This window comes from Zootoca vivipara, chromosome 9, assembly GCF_963506605.1.
Source record: "Zootoca vivipara chromosome 9, rZooViv1.1, whole genome shotgun sequence".
NCBI lineage: Eukaryota > Metazoa > Chordata > Lepidosauria > Squamata > Lacertidae > Zootoca > Zootoca vivipara.
The window spans coordinates 59,027,881-59,048,828 of NC_083284.1; the positions used below are offsets into that span (position 1 = coordinate 59,027,881).

Genomic DNA, 20,948 nt, shown 5'->3' on the forward strand with positions numbered 1-20,948 from the left:
ATAAATTGAGGTGGGTTTTCACCCCAGCTCTGTTTATGTAGCAATTGATTGGTAATTTGCATTGCATTGAATTATTGCACCGGCGTGTAAATTTGTGCTCAAGAGAAACCACCAGCAAGGTAATTCCTTTCAGACTTACTTTTCTGATGGTTAAAGCCTTCTCTGTATACGTCGGCCACTGAAAGCTAAGTATACTGTTTGCTATTGCTAACAGATTTCAGAGGGAGCAAGAATGCAAAAGAAAAAGAAATGGCAAGCATTATTATATATTTCTTAGCCCAAGGCCCAGTTTATGCTCTTCTGTCTGCAGATGATGTAAAGATGGCCTTCTGTGTGATATGGGTGGCGCAGGCAGGCTCCTCTATGCTTAATTTATGTGATCTGTTCTCACATTTTTCAGGGCAAACATGCGGTTTGCCTTGTTGCTCCATTTCTCTGATATGCAGCGAGGGCTGAGCATAGCTGCCAAGTACCCCGTTTCCCCCGGGAAACCCCCGTATTTTCTTACCGTTTCCCGCAGGTGTCCCGAATGGCAAAATACCCCGTATTCCCCCGGATTATGGAGCTCCTGCCAGCGGCTATGTTCTTCTGGTGCCGCTAAACCATCACTATCTTGAAAAATAGCAACTCTATTCCAATTTACAGTTTCAATCATGCTTCTGGTAATATGAAATTTACCAGTTGCTGGTACATAAACTCTGTACGCCCCCTGCTGGTAGCCCATAAACTTTCCTTGAACACTACGCTCATCCAACTTGTGTCTAGCAGGGTAGTGAATAATAACGTCTGAACCCCAAATTCGCAGGTATTTTAAATTAGGGCGTTTTTTAAACAACATTTCATAGGGTGTAACATTTAAACTAGAATGATAGGATCTGTTTTTAACAAAAAGATAGGCATGAAGAGATTCCGCCCAATATTCTTTCCCCAAATTAGCATCATGCAAGTAAGTTTTAACAACTGCCTGCAAATCACGTTGCACTACCTCTACAATCCCATTCTGCCAAGGACTTCTAGGGCAGGACAACTCGTGAACAGTCCCTTGCGCTTCCAGGAAATGTGAAAATTCCTCAGAAACAAATTCTCCCCCCCCTGTCAGAAAACAAATGCTTTATAGGTTTGTTAAAGTGGGTTTTTACCCAGTTGCAAAAAATCTTGTACTTCTCAAGTGCTTGTGACTTTTCAGCAATGGTGTAAACAAAACAATATCTGCTGTACTGATCAATAAGAGTAAGCCAATATTTTGAATTTCCTAAAGGAGGAGGGAGTGGAACTTTTATCTTATTCTTACAACAAGATACACATTGCATATAGTATTTACATGGCTTTAAGTTTAGTCCATCAACAATCTTCTCTGTCTTTATCACATCTGTGAAATTTAAATGTCCCAAAAGTCTATGCGCCTCATGAATACATCCGGAGTGAGGATTTACATTTCTCAGCCCCTGACTTGGCTGGGTTACTCTACAGTTCACAGGTGGCTGTGAATGCTTTTTAAAATATAGTCTATATAAACCTTCAGACTCTCTGGCATACAATACACGCTTTCCCCCTTTGTAGAACTCACAGTGATTTTGTGAAGCACACAGTTACTCCTTGGCGTGCAAAGCAACTTACTGATAATAAATTGTCCACTGATGGGCAGTAAGTGCAATTTGCTATTGTGATGTTCAAGGAGTCAAGTTTCACAGTACCTCTGCCAAGCGACTGTAGAACGTCGGAGTTGGCCAGATGAATGGTGCCAATTTCCTCTTCGAAAGAAACAAACAGACTTCGGTCGTTACAAAGATGAATTGACGCCCCGGAATCTACTACAAACGATTTCCACGTGTCATCTTTAATTACTTTACGACCTAATTCATGAACATGGAATGCTCGCGGCTCACGTCCATCTTTACGATGTGCTGCCGACTGCTGGGTTGCTGTCTGTGATTTACGAAATGGAACGGACCCTGAAGCATTCTGCTTTTTAAATCTGCAGTCCCTCGCAAGGTGCCCCTGCTTTTTACAAAACCAGCAATGCTTGGAAGTTTTGAAAGCAGATGAATCACCACAGACTTGCATACGGCGTTCCTCATTATTTTTAGAAATAGGAGTGCTAATCCCACAAGCCGCCCTTCTGTCCAGCTCGCCCATCAATCTTGCTGTTACCCCTTCCACAGTTAATTGTGCTGGAGGTAAAGCCTTTTCAGCCTCAGCAACACGGTCTGCCATGCTGGAACTTTTCAACCACCAGCCCACAAAACCGTTGCAGCAGAAAAGAGGGGGGAAAAAAACCTTTCTAAACCTTTCTCCAAAAACTAACATGTGCAGTTCCACGCTCAACCACTGGGCCCATAACCAAGATGTTAGGGTTAGAAGCAATTGAGTTGCTCCAGACCCCCCCCCTACCCTCAGGTGTGTTAGGGTTAGAAGCAATTGAGTTTCATCAGCAGAAACTGGTTGAGGAACTTACACATAGAGACCAAGGCTTAAACAAATGCTTGGTTTAATGGAGAAAGGAAAAATTACAAAAAATTAAATTAGGCTTACACAGAATACCCGCACAACCAAACCACCCACCAAGAGCACACTGGGAAAACGCCCAGCACAGAGGCAACACACAACACCCCTGATATACCCTGCATCATCAGCTTCACAGCAACACCTGTAGAGCTGCTCCACAGCTGCAGAGCCCCAGTCATTAAATCTTTCCTGACTCTTAAAGGTACAGTGAAACAATAGTGACACTTTTACACAATCATTCAACAAGGTGGGTGAGGATCTGAGAGAAGACCTTGTTCAGTTTGTGGCGCTCTTGCTTGGTGCTGGACTTGAAATTCTTCTGGAAAGGCAGAAATCGTTTTACTTCCTAAGACCTTTTAGTTCCTGAGTCTTAAAGCACTGTTTATAACAGAGGTTGGCAACTTAAGGCCCGTAAGCTTCCTGGAACCGGGCCACAGCCGTTCTGTGGATCAGCATGGGGATTCTGTGCTCCCCCCCCCCCCACAGCACCATTTTTTTTTCTCGCTGTGGGGACCGACTTCTAAGTTAGAAGAGCGCTGGAAATAGCTTGAGTGCATGCATGGGCATGCATGCTCCAGCCCACCGAGAGGTCTGCTGGGGAGTGGACCGGCTCGGCCTCAAAAAACGTTGCCCATCCCTGGTTTATAACAAGGCTTGCCAATGTGGTTCCCTCACAATGTTGCTGGACTCCAGCACCCATCACACCCAGCAAGCATGGCCAGTGGTTGGGCATGATGGGAAATGTAGTCCAAAAAAAAACATTTTGAAGGCACAACATTGACTAAGCCCGGTTTTTACCCTCCCCTCCAAAAGTCTCCCAGGTCCTGATCCAGACTGTCCCCCCTGGGTGTTTCTGAAAAGAAAACTCTTGCACTGAATGAAAACAACAACATAATTAGTATTCTGGCCCAGAGAATTCGAGTTAAGCAAGGGTAGAAGAAAGGAACAATTGATTCCATCTTAGAGAATGAAACCAAAGTGGTTTCCAAAAGATCACACAAGAGGTTTGTGGTAATGGCATACAATAAGTACCAAAAACATGCTCCTTTATTCCAAATTACCACCAAGTATTTACCGCCAAATTACAACCAAGCCGGCATGTGATTCAGCGATACTGGTTAGAGGAAGGGCCCCTCAGGAATCTGAAATAATGGTGTATTTCATCTACTTGTTACATGTTCATTTTGTTAGATGGTGTGACGATGGGTCCCACTCTCTGTTACTATCAATGCGACACAGGAATTCAGAGGGGAAAACACCCACCCTCTTCTCCTGCCGCCTCAAAAATAAACCCTTTTTACTTGTGGGTTTCTTAGTAAGGAGAGCCTTCCAGCTTACGTGGCCTGGTACCTTAAGAAACTCTAGGCTGTCCGATGGAATAACCTCTTGCCTACAGTAAAGGGTCTCCCTCAGTTTGATTCCCCACTGTAAAAGTTTGCCCTTTTCACTCTGGCAACTTCTTGGCGCCTCAGGTTACCCTACTAAGCCTCCTCCGTGTAACTCCAGGACACAAACTGCCACCTCCCTGCCTGAGGTGAGTTTTGCCCTCTCTTGAGCCACCACGGCTGTGAGTCCTGGTACCTCTGGCAAAACAGAGATGAAGTTTTGTTGTCTTAAAAGCATAAGTGTTTCTTTAACGTGTCATGTATTTATCTGCCTTGTTTCAGTTGTACAAAAAAACTCAGTCAAACATTTAACTTCAAGTTTTCCTAAATCTTATCTAAATTCACAGTCTCCTGACCTCTCCACTTTCTTCATGTCACACCACACCCTCCTCCCTCTCCCTAATTGACCAAACCGACACTCCCTCCTTTTAAACTGGGAACTGTCCCGCCCCCATCAGAATTCTATGTCAGTCAGGCTGGAGGTGGATTAACTCTTTGCCAGCCAGGTAGGAATAAACATTTCAAAATTGCGTCAATTTGTCACAGATGGCTTTATGGGAGAGGGGATGAAATGCAGCAGGGACAAATAAAGTGATCTTCTGTGGAAGCTTCCCTTTTTTGTTGTTGCAAACTCTCCCTATAAATGGACTAATTTTGTGTGGTAAGCAACCTAATTCTTAAAGCTGTTCACCAGCAGAAACGTATGCTGCAGTCTATGAACCGCTTACTTCATAGTAGTTCTGTTGAATAAAATGGAAGAGTTTCAGCGCCCTTTCAGGCTCCCGGCTGCCCAGGCGTACTCTAGGGTTAAACCGAGAAATCTGTGGATTTCAACCTCTCAATGTCTTGAGGATAATCTGTGGAGCTATTTTAGTGTACTGTAGTATTCTCTAACGAAAAAGCTATCTTTGCTTGAGGCCCAAATGCATCTGTTTTGACTGTTTTGCTCTAAACAGAGCCGTATGGGACCTATTTAGCGCAAACGAGCAGATAAATGGCTGTTTTTATCAAGCACAATCCCCATATCCTTTCTAGGACAAACGATCTCTTCATGGTTGTGTTTCACATAATGCAATCCCCGTCCTTCCTCGCTTGCTATCCATCTCATGTAGAAACCAAATAATTGCCTCCAGGAGCAAGCCAAGGTCTCATTAAACTTTGGCACTGCCCAGTCAGTTGGCTTCCAATATCTTGCGGGATAGGAAAAATTTCACCTGGGGACAGCATCTGCTTAGTTATTTGTAACCTTTTGCTTTCCCCCCTCCCTTCCTTAAGCTGTTCTGACACCTGGGGCTTGTTAGCTTAATGCAGTGGATCATGTCAAACCTCAGTAATACGAACTGATGCATACTGACAACAATTGTGGTAATATGGTTTTGTTTAGTGGTCAGGCTTTTGGCGTTGATCGGGCTTATTGATATAGCTATCTGCGTTGTAATATATACAATTTTATAGTTTTTTATTGTATTAGTGGTTTTTGTTGTTGCTGGAAGCCGATTCAAGTGAGTAATGGGGCAAATTTAAAAAGGTATCCGTTTTAATAATATAATTTTAAAAGAACACAGATAAGCGAGCTCTTTGGGTCTCAGTTCAGTCTCTGGACCCCAGAAAAAAAGATAGAGGAAACCGGGGGGGGGGGGGGCGGGGGGCGGAATCCATGCGTCAAACCTAGAACTAGGAAGGATGTCTCCCACAATCTTCAAACATACTCCACTCTTCCACTCAGTGGTGATGGTGGGAAGTATGATGTCGAAATCAGGACGAAAGAGGAAGGTACGCTTGGCAAACCCTCACCGTGATCAACTCCCGCCCGGAAACCTAGGTCCCCACTGTGGAAGGACGTGTGGATCCAGAATTGGCCTCCACGGTCACTTACAGACTTACTGTTAAAACTGTGTTCATGGAAGACAACCTTACTCGGGCATGAGTGATCACCCTATCACTCTGTTAGCCAGCAAGAAAGGAACGATTTCCCCTCCCCGTCAATACAGTTTCGGTGCTCCTTTGGTCGTAAACACAATGGCACAATGGGTCAGTTAGTGTGTCTGGCTGTTAACCAGAAGGTTGGTGGTTCAGACACACCCAGGGAGGATTCCTGCATTTGCAAGTTGTCTCCACCTTTCATAGAATTGTAGAGTTGGAAGGAACCCCGAGGGTCATCTAGGCCAGCCCCCTGCAATGCAGGAAGCTCAACATGTGTTGGTATCCCATCCAATTTGAAACCATACCGGACCCTGCTTAGCTTTGCAAATGTGCTGGCAGTTTTATTGCTGCACCGCTTGGGGAGATTGAGATGTACAGTAGAGACAGGTGGGCTGAGGCTGGAAATTCTTTTCCCACTCGGGATTTTCTTATGAGCCAGAGAAGATGTTTGGGGTGTGTAAAACTTGCCTCTGATTTTGAAGTGGGATTTCTTGATTCCAAGTCTGAATATGAAGTGCTTCACTATTATGTCTACTTTATCTCCCATTCATTCCAGCAGGTTTTACGCAGGCCATACTCTGCTCCCCTTTAGGCTGGATTTCCTCACCCCTGCTTTAGACTGAGTTTAGTCTCTCCATGCTCACATGACTTTGTTTTCCTTGGTACATTTCATGTATGGCAACTAACACCAATAGAATCATTCCATTGCCAAGACTGAACATAACCTCTTTAAAGAAGAAAATGTAACAAAGATGATGAAATCATACCGTTTATTGTACGTGTGTAGATGACAAATTATATTGAGCTTTGGTTCTTTGATTTTAATCATGGTATCACATGAAAAGCAGCCTCTTCCTGTTTTTCTACGTGTTATAAATCTTATCAAAGACTTGGCAAATAGCTCAGGCATAAGTAGAGAATGAGATATGCTTGTGAGGTTCTGTGTACTCTTAAAGAGGCTGCAAAGGCAATGCTTGCTTCAGCTAGGAACTTGAGCAGAAGGCCTGGGTAAGAGCCTCCCGTTTCTGCCCCTGGCACTGCACTCCACAAATGATTGAATCAATTGTCAGCTCTGTAGCCCTTTGAGTATTTATTCAAAGTAAAAATCCCCCCAAAGCGATGTGAACATGCTCTCAGTCCCTTTTGTAGACCTGGGATCTTCAACTGAAGGGTGGTATACAAATTTAATTAACAACAACAACAACAACAAACATAGGAAAGAGCCTACCTACTTCATCATAGAATAGAATCATAGAATCATAGAGTTGGAAGAAACCACAAGGGCCATCCAGTCCAACCCCCTGCCAAGCAGGAAACACCATCAAAGCATTCTTGACATATGGCTGTCAAGCCTCTGCTTAAAGACCTCCAAAGAAGGAGACTCCACCACACTTCTTGGCAGCAAATTCCACTGTCGAACAGCTCTTACTGTCAGGAAGTTCTTCCTAATGTTTAGGTGGAATCTTCTTTCTTGTAGTTTGAATCCATGGCTCCGTGTCCGCTTCTCTGGAACAGCAGAAAACAACCTTTCACCCTCCTCTGTATGACATCCTTTTATATATTTGAACATGGCTATCATATCACCCCTTAACCTTCTCTTCTCCAGATGTGTTAAAATGTATCATGAGTTGGCACTTCTCAGCAGATCAGTATTTTGGGGATTGTATATAATAATTCTGCCAACCTAGCAGTTTGAAAGCACATCAAAGTGCAAGTAGATTAATAGGTACCGCTCCGGCGGGAAGGTAAACGGCGTTTCCGTGTGCTGCTCTGGTTCACCAGAAGCGGCATTGTCATGCTGGCCACATGACCTCGGCCAATAATGCGAGATGAGCACCGCAACCCCAGAGTCGGTCACGACTGGACCTAATGGTCAGGGGTCCCTTTACCTTTACCTATATAATAATTATAAATTTCATGATTACAGCTTTGCAGTTGACCATTGATAGTGACAGTTTCAGTCTTTACCAAATGATGGCATAAATTTGAATGAAGTATTAGGTCAGTGTTTCCTAAAGGGATAAGGCTGTATCCAATTCATTCATATTCAGAGTAGCAGACCCACTGAAGTCTTACATGGGATACAGTGTATAAGCTGAAAATAAATTTCTAGGCTGTGGGTAAGGGTATTGTTTCAGAAGTGCCAGAAAATATTGAGCTGCAGTGCTTTATGATGAAGTTTGTTTTTGTTCAGAAAACCATCCCAAACCCTATGATTTGATGGACTAATCCCCACCTCCTTCTTTTACAGCAAGTTACGGGGAGAACCTTTGGTGATAAAGATTTTCGGTCTGGATTAGAAAACGGTGTTCTGCTGTGTGAGTAAGTAAAACTGCACATTGAACTCTGAGTTTTAAGTTCTTTTTGTGAAGTCCTCATAATAATAGCTATAGCATTCAAGTTATCTGTGCTTTGGAGATAGATTTAAGGAAGATTCACACAACCATTTTTTTGTTGGTTTGCTTCTTGTAGAGTTTGGTTTGTTGACCTGGCTTTGGGAATGTTTCGCCAGCTGCCTAGATGGCCCCCTTGGATGTGCTAAAAAGCACATTGTGCTATGACTTCCTAGGAAGAAAAGTTACTTTCCCAGACATTATAGTACAGACCTGCTGTTAGGAGTCATCCGACCTCAAGCCAAAGGAAACTTCTTGTGTGGAGCACCTCCAAATTAAACAAGTGTAGCCAAAGCAAACAGTTGAGGCTCGTCATCAAATGTGTTGCATGCTTAGGAATTGGATGGTCATGGTGGGTTGTCCAAGCGTCCCCCAAAGTATACATGCACATCTGGTGGGAACGCTGCCATTCTTGATGTAATATACCTCTTTGTGGAATGGACGAGGGAGGCTCTCAAATATCAGCCAGTATTATTTAACATGCAGGCTTCTGCTGTTGCCTAGCAAGCATTCTTCACAGCTCAAGAAATTGGCCTTCTGACCAGATAGTCCACCAGGATGCTTTGCTTTGTGTTAATTCATAATCATTTCCAAATTTCTGTCATATTTAACAGGGGCCACCATATTTAACAGGGGCCACCAATAGATTACAGGATGGGGACTTGAAGGCAAAGGCTGACTCTGTTCTCAAGGGTCACATTGAGTTTTGTGGGGCAAAACTATCATTATTCTGCAAGTCATTCATTTATTTGGATTCAAACTTTATGTTAAAGTAAGTTGTACTCAGAGTAGTCTACTCTGAATATTACTCACAAAAGGTATTACGTGTACTCTAAAATGTGCTTTAAAATTTATTTTCAATGAGAACTGCATCAGAACATTTGAGAAGTGCAATATCTTGTGCACAATTAAGTTCTAGTCTGCTCATTAGACTGGGACAGGCATAGGCAAACTCCGGCCCTCCAGATGTTTTGAGACTACAAATCCCATCATCCCTGACCACTGGTCCTATTAGCTGTTAGCTGACCACTGGTCCTGTTAGCTGGGGATGATGGGAATTGTAGTTCTAAAACATCTGGAGGGCCAGAGTTTGCCTGTGCCTGGACTGGGAGATCAGAGCCAGCCCTACTGTTAGGCAAAGTGGGGAAGCCATTTCAGGAGGTAAGCGCTGGATGGTAGCAGAAGGCACAGCCCCCTTGCTGTTTCTCCAAAGCCCCCTGGGCATTCCATCTCTTTTCGAGGACAGAGCTCTGTATGCCACATGGCATGTTCCATCCCAGCCCCATAGCTTGCTGTCTCGGGTGTTGTGGAAGATGCTACTCCATCGCCACTAGTGAGTTAAGATTTAACATCCAGTCTATTTAATTTCTGTATGTGGAATGTGGAATGAGAACAGGGCCAACCAGGTAAAGTGGCATATCTCTGATGCTACTTGCCCCTAACATGCAGTAAGTTCAATTGTGGGAGTGTAAGGGGTGCTACTTCACAGGTCTGAGGGTAAAGGGTAAAAGGTAAAAGGTAAAGGACCCCTGGACAGTTAAGTCCAGTCAAAGGCGACTATAGGGTTGTGGCGCTCATCTCGTTTTCAGGCTGAGGGAGCTGGCGTTTGTCCACAGACAGCTTTCCAGGTCATGTGGCCAGCATGACTAAACCACTTCTGGCGCAACGGAACACTGTGACGGAAACCAGAGCGCACAGAAACGCCGTTTACCTTCCCACCACAGTGGTACCTATTTATCTACTTGCACTGCTGTGCTTTTAAACTGCTATGTTGGCAGAAGCTGGGACAGAGCAATGGGAGCTCACCCTGTTGCGGGGATTCGAACCACTGACCTTCTGATCAGCAAGCCCCAAGAGGCTCAGTGGTTTAGACCACAGCGCCACCCGCGTCCCTAGTACCTCACAGGACCTCCTCAAATCTAGTGCCAGGCCTACTTTTGAGCTAGATTAGGGTGGCTGAGAGTGACCTAAAGCCCATGGTCACCCAGTGAACTTCATAGTTCTCTCACAGCTCTCTAACATACCTCATGAAGTTGTTGTAAGGAAAAACTGATGCATGCCACTCTGAGCCCTTGGAGGAAGAGTTGAATATAAAAGTCCATAAGGATGTGAGCGTCACTGTTGTTGTTGTTGTTGTTGTTGTTGTTGTTGTTGTTGTTGTTTAGTTGTTTAGTCGTTTAGTCGTGTCCGACTCTTCACGACCCCATGAACCAGAGCACGCCAGGCACTCCTGTCTTGCACTGCCTCCCGTAGTTTGGTCAGACTCATGTTCGTAGCTTCGAGAACACTGTACTTCCCCATGTTACCAAATACGTACATGACGAACTGAAAACTATATTTGAAAACTAGAGGTGTGGCTTGTCTTGCAGCTTTTATGTTTCCTCTGTCTCTAGTCGTACATTTCGTCCTTGGCTAATAGTGCCTTTGGTAGAAAAGTGCTTAATTAACAGGGAATTAAGTTACCGCTCAGCTCATGTTGCCCTATTAATCCCAGTCTAACCAATTTGTGGACCTTTAGTACAAAAGAAGAGAGAAAAACCCCTTGCTTGTTTGCAAATACCCTTTGTCTGACCAATGAGGTTCACAGACCTCACTTACCCTGGTGGAGATTGTTCCATTGCACTCTGGCATGAGTGTGATCGGCTCTTGTGAATCCTGCTTGCCCAGGGTCTAGTGTTCCTCAGTCAGCCATCTGGCGACCTTGACAAGCAAACCCTATCATTTGAAGTTCAGAGATGGGCCGAGAACATCTTGGCAATTGTGTTCGGTTGCCTGCCCCTTTCCCAGGGCCAGGTCTGGGAAGTGGTTTGACCATTGCATTGCTGAGGTCATTGGAGTCATGCAGGGTCAAACCTGTAAGAACCCCACCCTTTCCTGTCTGGATCAGAAATGGGTGGGGCTGTTTGCACAATCAGTGGCATCTGTCTGACTCCAGCCACTTATCTTTCCTTCACAGTCGGGATGCGGGTGGCGCTGTGGTCTAAACCACTGAGCCTCTTGGGCTTGCCAATTGGAAGGTGAGCGGTTCAAGCCCGTGTGAAGGGGTGAGCTCTCATTGCTCTGTCCCAGCTCCTGCCAACCTAGCAATTCAAAAGCATACCAGTGCAAGCATATAAATAGGTACCGCAGCGTTGGGAAGATAAACAGCATTTCCGTGCGCTCTGGTTTTTGTCACGGTGTTCCGTTGCACCAGAAGCAGTTTAGCTATGCTAGTCCCATGATCTGGAAAGCTGTCCGTGGACAAACGCCGGCTCCCTCGGCCTGAAAAGTGGAGATGAGCGCTACATCCCATAGTTGCCTTTGACTGGACTGAACCACCCAGGATTCCTTTACCTTTACCTACCTTCACAGGCAGCATTAAAAGCAACTTACCATTTTGTACTTTGCTACAGATAGCAACGTTAGAAAATAGCAACATGTGCCTCACCCCAGTAAAGAATGGCACATGTCTGGTTTTAAGCTGGTTGATTTTCTCAGCAAAACTTGTGCATGTGGCGTCTAGGTATGGATAAGTGCTCCCCTTCCATGTAAGGCTCATAGCTTTCATATTCTTGAACCCTGAGGACAAAATGAGGGACAGACTCATTATTATGGGCATGTAAGAGTTGTTCCTCCCTCAGTTGTATGATTGTGATAGTGTTACCAGAAAGGAAATGCACATTTGCTGTCTCAAATGTAGGCCTCATAAAAGTACGTCACTTGTAACCCCAAGTTCAAATGATCTATGACTTTAACAATTGCAGAGTAATTTATATTAAAACTATATTAACTTGTGCTTATTTTGTGGTTTGCTTCACATTGATGTTCTCATTTGTTTGTGTGATATATGCGCTTCCTGTTTCACTGTTAGAGACTTAAATATATATATATATATATAGCCCTGATTAGACCAGATCATGCTTTGTTTTCGCTACATTGAGCGATGGGAAGTGATGTCTTGTTTGCAACTGGTGTGCATGAGGGAAATCTGAAGGGACTTGAAGACAGATTAAAATGGAGAGTGGTATTTTGAAGCTCTTTTCCCAGCTGGAAGCAAGCTGGTTTGGGTTTGCGGGTGCTCAGACTAATTGAAAGCTGGCCAAAGTATATGCAGCCAGGTTTAATACACCTGCAACTTGCTTCTGTTGAAACTTATCAGTGTAAGGGAAAGTTGAAGGGATGGTTCTTATTACAGTGGTACCTCGGTTTAAGTACACAATTGGTTCCAGAAGTCTGTACTTAACCTGAAGCGTACTTAACCTGAAGCAAACTTTCCCATTGAAAGTAATGGAAAGTGGATTAATCCATTCCAGACGGGTCCGCGGAGTACTTAAACTGAAGCATACTTAACCTGAAGCCAACTTTCCCATTGAAAGTAATGGAAAGTGGATTAATCCATTCCAGACGGGTCCGCGGAGTACTCAACCTGAAGCGTACTTAACCCGAAGTATGAGTGTAATTGGTTCTGGACGTCCGTACTTAACCTGAAGCGTACTTAACTTGAAGCGAACTTTCCCATTGAAAGTAATGGAAAGTGGATTAATCCGTTCCAGACGGGTCCGCAGAGTACTTAAACTGAAAGTACTCAAACGGAAGCATACTTAAACCGAGGTATGACTGTAATACGTTCCATTCTATAGTCCAGATATCTCAGTACATAATACACGAGTCTCTCATCAAATCTGTGCATATTCTAGTAATAGACTGGGTAAAAGGAAGTATGCCATAGATCTGAAAGTGTGAAAACCTTTTTTGAGTAGCCGTTCTTCTTTTTGGATTTAAAGCAACACTTCTGTTTTCCGTAACATTACTCGTTTCAATTGCTAATGCAGCTGTGCTCAGGCGCTAAGCTCTTTCGATTTTTGAAGGAGTGATTTCATGGCTTCTGGCACAGTGGTTTGGACTGACTAATACTGCATAAAGCAATTTTTGCAGGAGCTGTCTTTGTGTGCCAGAATAAGAGGCTATTCCCATTGAGTTCCTTTTTAGTTTTGCTTAAGTTAGTGGTGCTGTAGAACAGATCGCAGGCACCCAGAGCCTTGCTGGTTTTCTTCGTGCCAACACTTCTTTTCCTGTGTTTTCCTCAATCAATAGTGGCATGTATGAAGTCTGGCCTCCCCCCGCCCACTTCAACATTGCTGTGCAGAACACTGTGGATCATAGCTGCCAAGTTATCCCTTTTTTACAGGGATTTTCCCTTATGTTGAATAGGCTTCCTCGCGAGAAAAAGGAAAACTTGGCAGCTATGCTGTGGATGGACGTTTGGGAAAATGACTTCTCCGCATCAAACTCTCTCCCAAACATCAGTTTGTAGTTTCACTTACTTCATGTATTGGTACAACACACAGTGCTCTTTTTTCCTGGCCTTGGTCAACGTAACTGTTCTTCTTTTCTAAATTACAAGGAGCATAGAATAATATTGCTGTGATTGCATTAGTGTAATAAATGTATTGTTACAAAAGTCGTGTGCCACCCCCCACTCTCTGCAAGATTCCTGGGGGTTCCAGGCACTCTGGGTTCCTGTGTAGAATTGAGACTGTCGTAGCTTTAAGGTTTATTCACCTATTTACACCTTCAGTCTGCATAGAGGGAGTCTGGATTTTACAGTCTGGTCATTCCAAGAGGGGCTTGTCCCCCACAGCAGTGCAGCCCTAGAGTCCAAGGCATCTCTCACAGCCAGCCTTCACCCTGCCCAAGATGGATCCCAGTCTTTCTTCTCCCTTCTTTTTCCCAGAACGCCTTGCTCCAAAAACACTCTTTTCCTGTCAACTCACACCCAGTTACCCTGGCAACCTTCCAAACCCCCAGTCTCTGTTTACACCTCAGGGCAAGGGGGTGGGGGTAGGACAGCTCTCTTGCATTGCCAATGGCCCTCCATGGCCCTATATTGTTTCTTAATGGCCCTAGCTTGGCCAGGTTGTTCTGCATAGGCTAGCTCAGTAGTTCCTCTGCAGCTTGTATTTCTCCTTTCACATCACAGATAATCAAAATCCCACCATTTATTAATTTCTAGAGTTGGGGGGGGGTTTCCCCCTCCCAATCTATAACAATATTGACTGTAATGTTGGATACTATTACTACTACTACTACTACTAATAATAATAATAATAAGGAAAAAGGCTAAGGAATATGCATTTCAAGTTGTGGGGAGGGGGAACAAGGTAGTATTGCCCCTCTCCATCTTTCTAGCTTTCCAGGTTCTACGGCAGGCACCCCCAAACTTCGGCCCTCCAGATGTTTTGGACTACAATTCCCATCTTTCCTGACCACTGGTCCTGTTAGCTAGGGATTATGGGAGTTGTAGGCCAAAACATCTGGAGGGCCGAAGTTTGGGGGTGCCTGTTCTACGGCTTTGTTCCTCTCATTTCCCCAGATGTCAAAACATCACCGTGCATCAACTCTTGGCTCCCTGCTGCCATATCTCCCTCTCTTCAGACCCCTCCTCGCTCCTTTCTGCAACAAGTATTCTGAGCCTTTTATTTTACTGTCTCAGTAAACACCCCTTTGTCTGGGAAAGGTCTGGCCCATTCGTTGTTGCTACTTTCCATGTACATTACAAGCGCATGCCACTCTCTAGACTATAGTTCCGGAAGCGGCATAGGGCAAGCGGATCTGTACAGAAGACCATTCTGTAGTATTGTGCGCAATCTATTCTAACCACTGTTGTCAGTTTTGCCTGCCCAGCTGCTGCAGCTAGGCAGACCGGACCTGCTGGTGAATGTTTGAACAGCTGTTTGCAATTGCAACCGTTTGTTTTAAAGCAGTAATTCCCTATTAATACCGAATAGTCTCTTTAAAAGGCATTAAATAAGTGATCAAAACACCCCTTTTAGCAACACCCTTTAAAAATTAGAATTCAGAGAGATTGGAATGAGCAGAAACAAATGGGCAATGTAAAGTCTTGCTTGAATTCCAAAAACCAGTAGGTAAAGCTGTAAGTTTTAAAGCAGTGATGGCAAACCTATGACACGCGTGTCAGACGTGACACGCAGAGCCCTCACTACTGGCACGCGCCTCATTGGCCCATTCACACTGTTGTTGTCCCCCCCCCCCCATTTATTCTCCCGCTCCTCCTATAGCTCGTCTCTGCTACAACTTGTCTCCGCTGTTAAAACCCAGATCCTTTGTTGTTGTTGTTGTTGTTGTTGCTGCTGGTAGGAAGAGATTGGTTTTTTAACCCTTTCTGTGCTGTTTTTTCTGGCGCTTTGGCAGACTATGATTGGGTGTAACAGCGTTCGTTTTTTAACCTGTTCTGTGCTGGGTTTTTTGGCGCTTTGGCAGACTATGTTGGTGCTGTGTGTTAGTTCCAGTGAAGGTATTATTCGTCATTTATTTCTGTTCTCTTTCCCCCCCAAAAAGCGCAGCAACTTTGGGGCATACCCCCCCAAAAAGCAAAGCAACTTTTGGACCCCCCAAAAACCTCCAAAACTTTGGTCAGCAGCTCCCCCCAAAAAGCTCAACAACTCTGGGCACTTTGTGATAAATAAGGGTTTTTTGGTTTGGTTTGGTTAAATAATTAGTTTTTGGTTTATTAAATACAGTTATATATTACAATTATACATTTTTGTTATTTAATCTATAAATATCGTGAAATTATAGGTTTTTTTCTCGAAGTGACACACCACCCGAGTTATGCTCAGTTTTTTGGCGAATTTTGACACACCAAGCTCAAAAGGTTGCCCATCACTGTTTTAAAGTAAAGTATTCTATCTTCCTCCTCTCTGGGAAGAGACCTTCCTTACAACAGTATCTTATGGCTTGTCCATTGTAAAGGAAGTGAGGGTTATATGATACTTGTTTTTTAATGGATTTTATGATTCAGCGCAAATGGGGGGTGGAGGGGCTAGCTAACACCCAATGAGCAGGATAGACCAGTGGTTTGGTATCCTGTCTTTCAAATAATACCAGATGTGATCACTTCTATGTTTATGTTTCTATCGTTTACTCTCATTTTCCTCTTCAATGCTCCAAACACCACTGCAGGGTGGAAGGTATTGCCACGTTTTTTTTTTTCATTTGGGGTCACGTCAGTTGTGAGAGAAAGGAGAAACTGGTTTTTGGAACCAACCACAGAATCCAGAGTGGCATTTGCTTTCCAAGATGTGCTAAGTGTGCATTTGGTGTGCTGATAGCTTGGATGTAATAATTTTGCAAGTACTCCCAACTTTGAGGGCTTTCGTGGTCATTCATGGGAGTTTTGGGTTTATATGGTGGTAAAGTGTATATCGTACTTAATTGGTTAATTAGTCGCTGCCTAAGATTAACAATAGCACTGCTATGTACTCACGCAGCTTGGGGAGTTTGTTGTTTTTTGCTTTGCATAACACACACACACACACACACACACACACACACACACACACACACACACACCAGGTATTTTGCCTTTATGGAATGAATGTGAGTGACCCATGCCACAATGTGACAAAAGGCTAGCGATTTCCTGTGGTTTACAGTGCTGTATATTCTAATGCCAAACCATTATCGGCTTCTTGGATTTGGCTTGCGTCTAGCCTGGAGGGAGACGTCGAGTCTCATTAAGGACAGAGATCTAAGTTCAGGCAGGGACATGGGAGGCTGTTTTTGTATCAGGCCGGAGTCGCAACCTGCTATGTTTTTTATTGTTCAAGATGTAATGAGGAACAAATATTATGGTTCGGTATGGGGTCCGTGACCAAAGCAAACAAGTAGAAGGTAGTGCATCAAGTGAGAGCTATGCAAAGTTGCAGCCGGAATAACCTTCTGCATAAAAGGATTGAGAATAATATAGCCAGAGGGATGGAATAACTTTTGCCTAAAGCTGGGATCCCACAAGGACTTGGACATGCCTACTGGAATGTGTGACACACACACACCCCCAAACACACTTTGAATGGCAAACCCCTCTGCTTTTGAAATTCTGGTCAGTTTCAGAAGTCACCACACTGCCCCAAATGCCGCAAGGGAACTTCTGTTGTGCATTTTTATGCACAACAGGCCTAGGTAAAGGTAAAGGTAAAGGACCCCTAGTTGGTTAAGTCCAGTCAAAGGCGACTATGGGGTTGCGGCACTCATCCCGCTTTCAGGCCGAGGGAGCCGCCGTTTGTCCACAGCTTTCCGGGTCATGTGGCCAGCATGATGAAACCACTTCTGGTTCAACGGGGCACTGTGATGAGTGCCAGAGTGCACAGAAACGCTGTTTACCTTCCCAACTCAGCGGTATCTATTTATCTACTTGCACCAGTGTACTTTCGAACTGCTAGGTTGGCAGGAGCTGGGACAGAGCAACGGGAGCTCACCCCAACGCGGGGATTTGAAGTGCTAACTTTCTGATCAGCAAGCCCAAGAGGCTCAATGGTTTAGACCTCAGCGCCACCCGTGTCACAACAGGCCTAAGACGGAAATCTCATGCATGTTTACTTGGGAGAAAGAATATTTGAACCCAGTTGTACTTCTTTCTTTACCCCACTCCCATATAAATCCTGCAGAGAAAGAATTTACCTTTTGTCAAGAAAACTTTTTGAAGTTGCCTTTGTTAATATATTTTCCCACATTTTTGTCCAGGTACCTGAGGGCAGTGAATATGTCTTTTTATTCTCTCTGTACAGTCCTGTGAGGTTACATTAGGAACATAGAAAGTTGCCTTACACTGAGTCACATCATTGATCAATGTAGTTTAGTATCCAATCCAATCCAAATAACTTTATTGTGCTAGCTATTGGCCATGACAAATCTGAAACAAAAATAAATACACATAAAGGGATACCCTTACTACGTCTTCCTTACAGATGTAGCTTAGTATTATCTACACTTATTAGCAGCAGCTGTCTGGGGCTTCGTTTCCCAGCCCTGCCACTAGTTATTGGGTTGTTGGGGGGGGGGGTTATTGGGTTGTTGTTTTTATTTTGATTCTATATTTTGTGGTTTTACTGTATATTCTGATTTTGTTCTGTGAACCGCCCTGAGACCTTCAGGTATAGAACGGAATATAAATTCAATAAATAAAAATAGTTACCTGAGATTAAATCTGCGACCTTCTGCATGCTACCGAGGGTCTTTGCAGCCCGTGCCTCTCCTTACAACAGCACAGAACCTAACAGTGACCTCATCTGTCAGTCCTTTTTGAAGTCAAGGCACCAGTGTTTGCCCTCTGCATGTTTGTTGTATCATTATATTTTCTGTAGGAAGTAAACCTTGTTTTATTTGCGTCTGAGGGGTCCAATTTGCTTTAGTTTCTATTTGACTTAAATGTTGAAAGACCACACAGAAGACTCTTAAATTTTAGTTTACTGCTTTCAGTGAATAAACAAGTATTTTTATTTTTTAAAAAGCCAGCCTGCATTGAAAGAATTATTTCAAAGAATAGCAGCTCTATTTTGATGCTTCATGCAAAGAACTGAATCGTGAGGGTTTTTCTTTGCTGTCTTCCTCTTCCTCATAAGCTTGGGTCCCTAATCATTAATAGTGGTGGTCTAACCACATTTTTCATTTCCTCCCACTGCAAGCCCAGATCCTTTCCTCTCTCTTCCTCTTCACTTCTTACTTAACCTTCAATGGGGCCAATGCAAACATTTTTAAAAGATTTATTTCAAGCAGCATCTGACATTTGGCGTTTGCATTAAGACCTCCAGGATTTGCTTTTGTGTGTGTGCCTGAAATGCAGGGGGGAATCCTGCAATCAAAATTCTTCTCTCTCTCTCTCTCTTTGCCCCTTTCTTCAATATTTTCCACTACTAAAATTTAGGCAGTGAGTGGAAGTATCCGCATTAACTCTGGAAATTCTTAAGTTAGGAAAATATTACTTGGTGTTGTTGTCATTATGCTGGTCTGGAAGGAAAATGTTTAAATGCTAGGTGAACAGACTCTACCACTTGCAAACATATATAAAGACAACATATATAAAGACAACTATGAAAAGGGTTGGAATGAAATAAGAAGAAATCTAGAAATATGGGGAAGAATGAACTTATCATTATTAGGCAGAATTGTAGCATTTAAGATAAACACATTGCCAAAAATGTTGTTTTTGTTTCAGTCAATACCGGTAAACCAAGGCGGGGTGCAACAAACAAAACAATCATATAGCAACAATCTAACTTTTATATATATATAAAAAAATGTAATGATAATCAGATTAAGGCAGCTAAAAGCAGTCAACTGCTGAGCAGGTTAAGCAATCAAGGCTGAAACTCCTAAAAGGCTCAGGCGTATAAATACGTCTTTTAAGGCACTGGCAGGCTAGTACTGTGAGATGCGCTCTTCTAGATATATGGGTACCAAGCATTAAGCACCAGTGAATTGGGCCCAGAAGCAAGGAGGCAATCAGTAGTGTGACTCCTGCAGAATTGATGTGCTGTGATTTCATTAGTCTGAACTGGCTAATATTCTGGCAGCCATATTCTGCTTTAATTGAGTTCAGCTGCCGAGCAGCTTTCAAGGGTAGTTAGTCCCAGTTGGGAGATGACCAGAACATTGATCAGATGCCTCGTCCAAATGTCACCCATGGAAGAACCCAGAAATAGTCTCTGTGGGATGAATTCTCTCCATGCAGGCATTGCAACCTGTGGCAACGTCCACTGTCGTGCCATGAATTCTGTGGGGAGAGAATTCATAATCCACCGTTGGACCCAGTGCTGCACATTGTGGCATGCGTCAACCGTTCCAGTTTGTTATGAAGGGAACATGCAGATTTGGAATGGGGAACTTGTGACCCTTCAGTTGTTGTGAGATTTCCATCAGCCCCAGTCAGCAAGGGTGGGGGATGATGGGACTTGTAGTCCAACAACAATTGAGGGGCTACAGGTTCACCAGTCCTGCTACATGGTTTCCATCAGGGCCTTTTTTCAGCCGGAACTCAGGTGGGCGCTATCGCCCCCAAATGGCAGGTCCTTGTGTCTCAATGGGAGCACAAACCACACATCCGTCGGGTTCTTCAGGCCTTCAAAGTGCTGGTCTGTGCGCAGCCTCATGGGGTTAAGGAAGAACTCAACAAAAATGCAGAAAGCAATGAGTAGGATTAGGAGAAGGCCTAGGATGGTAGATATCACACTGTTGAGCAAAAGCCAATGGTTCCTCTCTCCCACACAGCCGTTGAGCCACATGCAGTGATGATCAAATACACACACACACACACACACACACACACACACACACACACACACACACTTGTTGCAGGTCCCACAGTGCTTTGATGTCACATTGACACCACAGTTGTGACAGTGGAGGTTTTCAATGACGTGAGCATGCTGGCTTCAATTGAGAGAGAACGAGGGAGTTTGTTCATGGTAAGTTTTTTCTAGAAAACCAGCACTGGTATCCCTTTCTCGCTCTTTTTTCTTGCACCAACACCCGTTCAGTTCCTTTTAAAAGTTGAATTGAGGGTGAGGCAAGGGAAAGGCAGACAGGGAGTGAGGTGAAGGCAGTCTGTAGTGGGAAGATCAAGGACTCCTGGTTGCTCCCTATTTTATAGGGGTCAGGGAATCACCTGACCTTCTGGCCTGCTGGTATAAATCAGCTCAAGTGTGGCCGGTCTCGCTGCATTTCCCTTCTATGACCAGAGCCAGCCAGTTGTGTACAGGTTGAATCCATGCCTCAAATTCCTCAGGCCTCCACTTAAGTACGCACTGCAGCTCAAAGCTCTTGACAGACCTAGAGATACCAATCTGAACTTAAAACAATAGCGCTTGCAGGCTTACGTAATTTTTGTCCCAAGTTAATAGTCTCAAGGTTTCCCTGCCGTCGTATGCTGCGTTAAGCGTTCTCACCGACCGGGGAGAAAGCAATT

At 44.0% G+C, this 20,948-nt stretch overlaps 1 protein-coding gene across 11 annotated transcripts in view; it reads left to right on the forward strand.

Annotated features, from left to right (window-relative positions):
- LIMCH1 (LIM and calponin homology domains 1) overlaps positions 1-20,948 on the forward strand; it is a 209,056-nt gene that overhangs the window by 65,819 nt on the left and 122,289 nt on the right. For all 11 annotated transcript variants that reach the window (XM_060278855.1, XM_060278856.1, XM_060278858.1 and 8 more), the window contains exon 2: positions 8,065-8,135. In XM_060278855.1, coding sequence (XP_060134838.1) covers positions 8,065-8,135 — 71 coding nt within the window. The remainder of the gene's footprint in view (positions 1-8,064; positions 8,136-20,948) is intronic.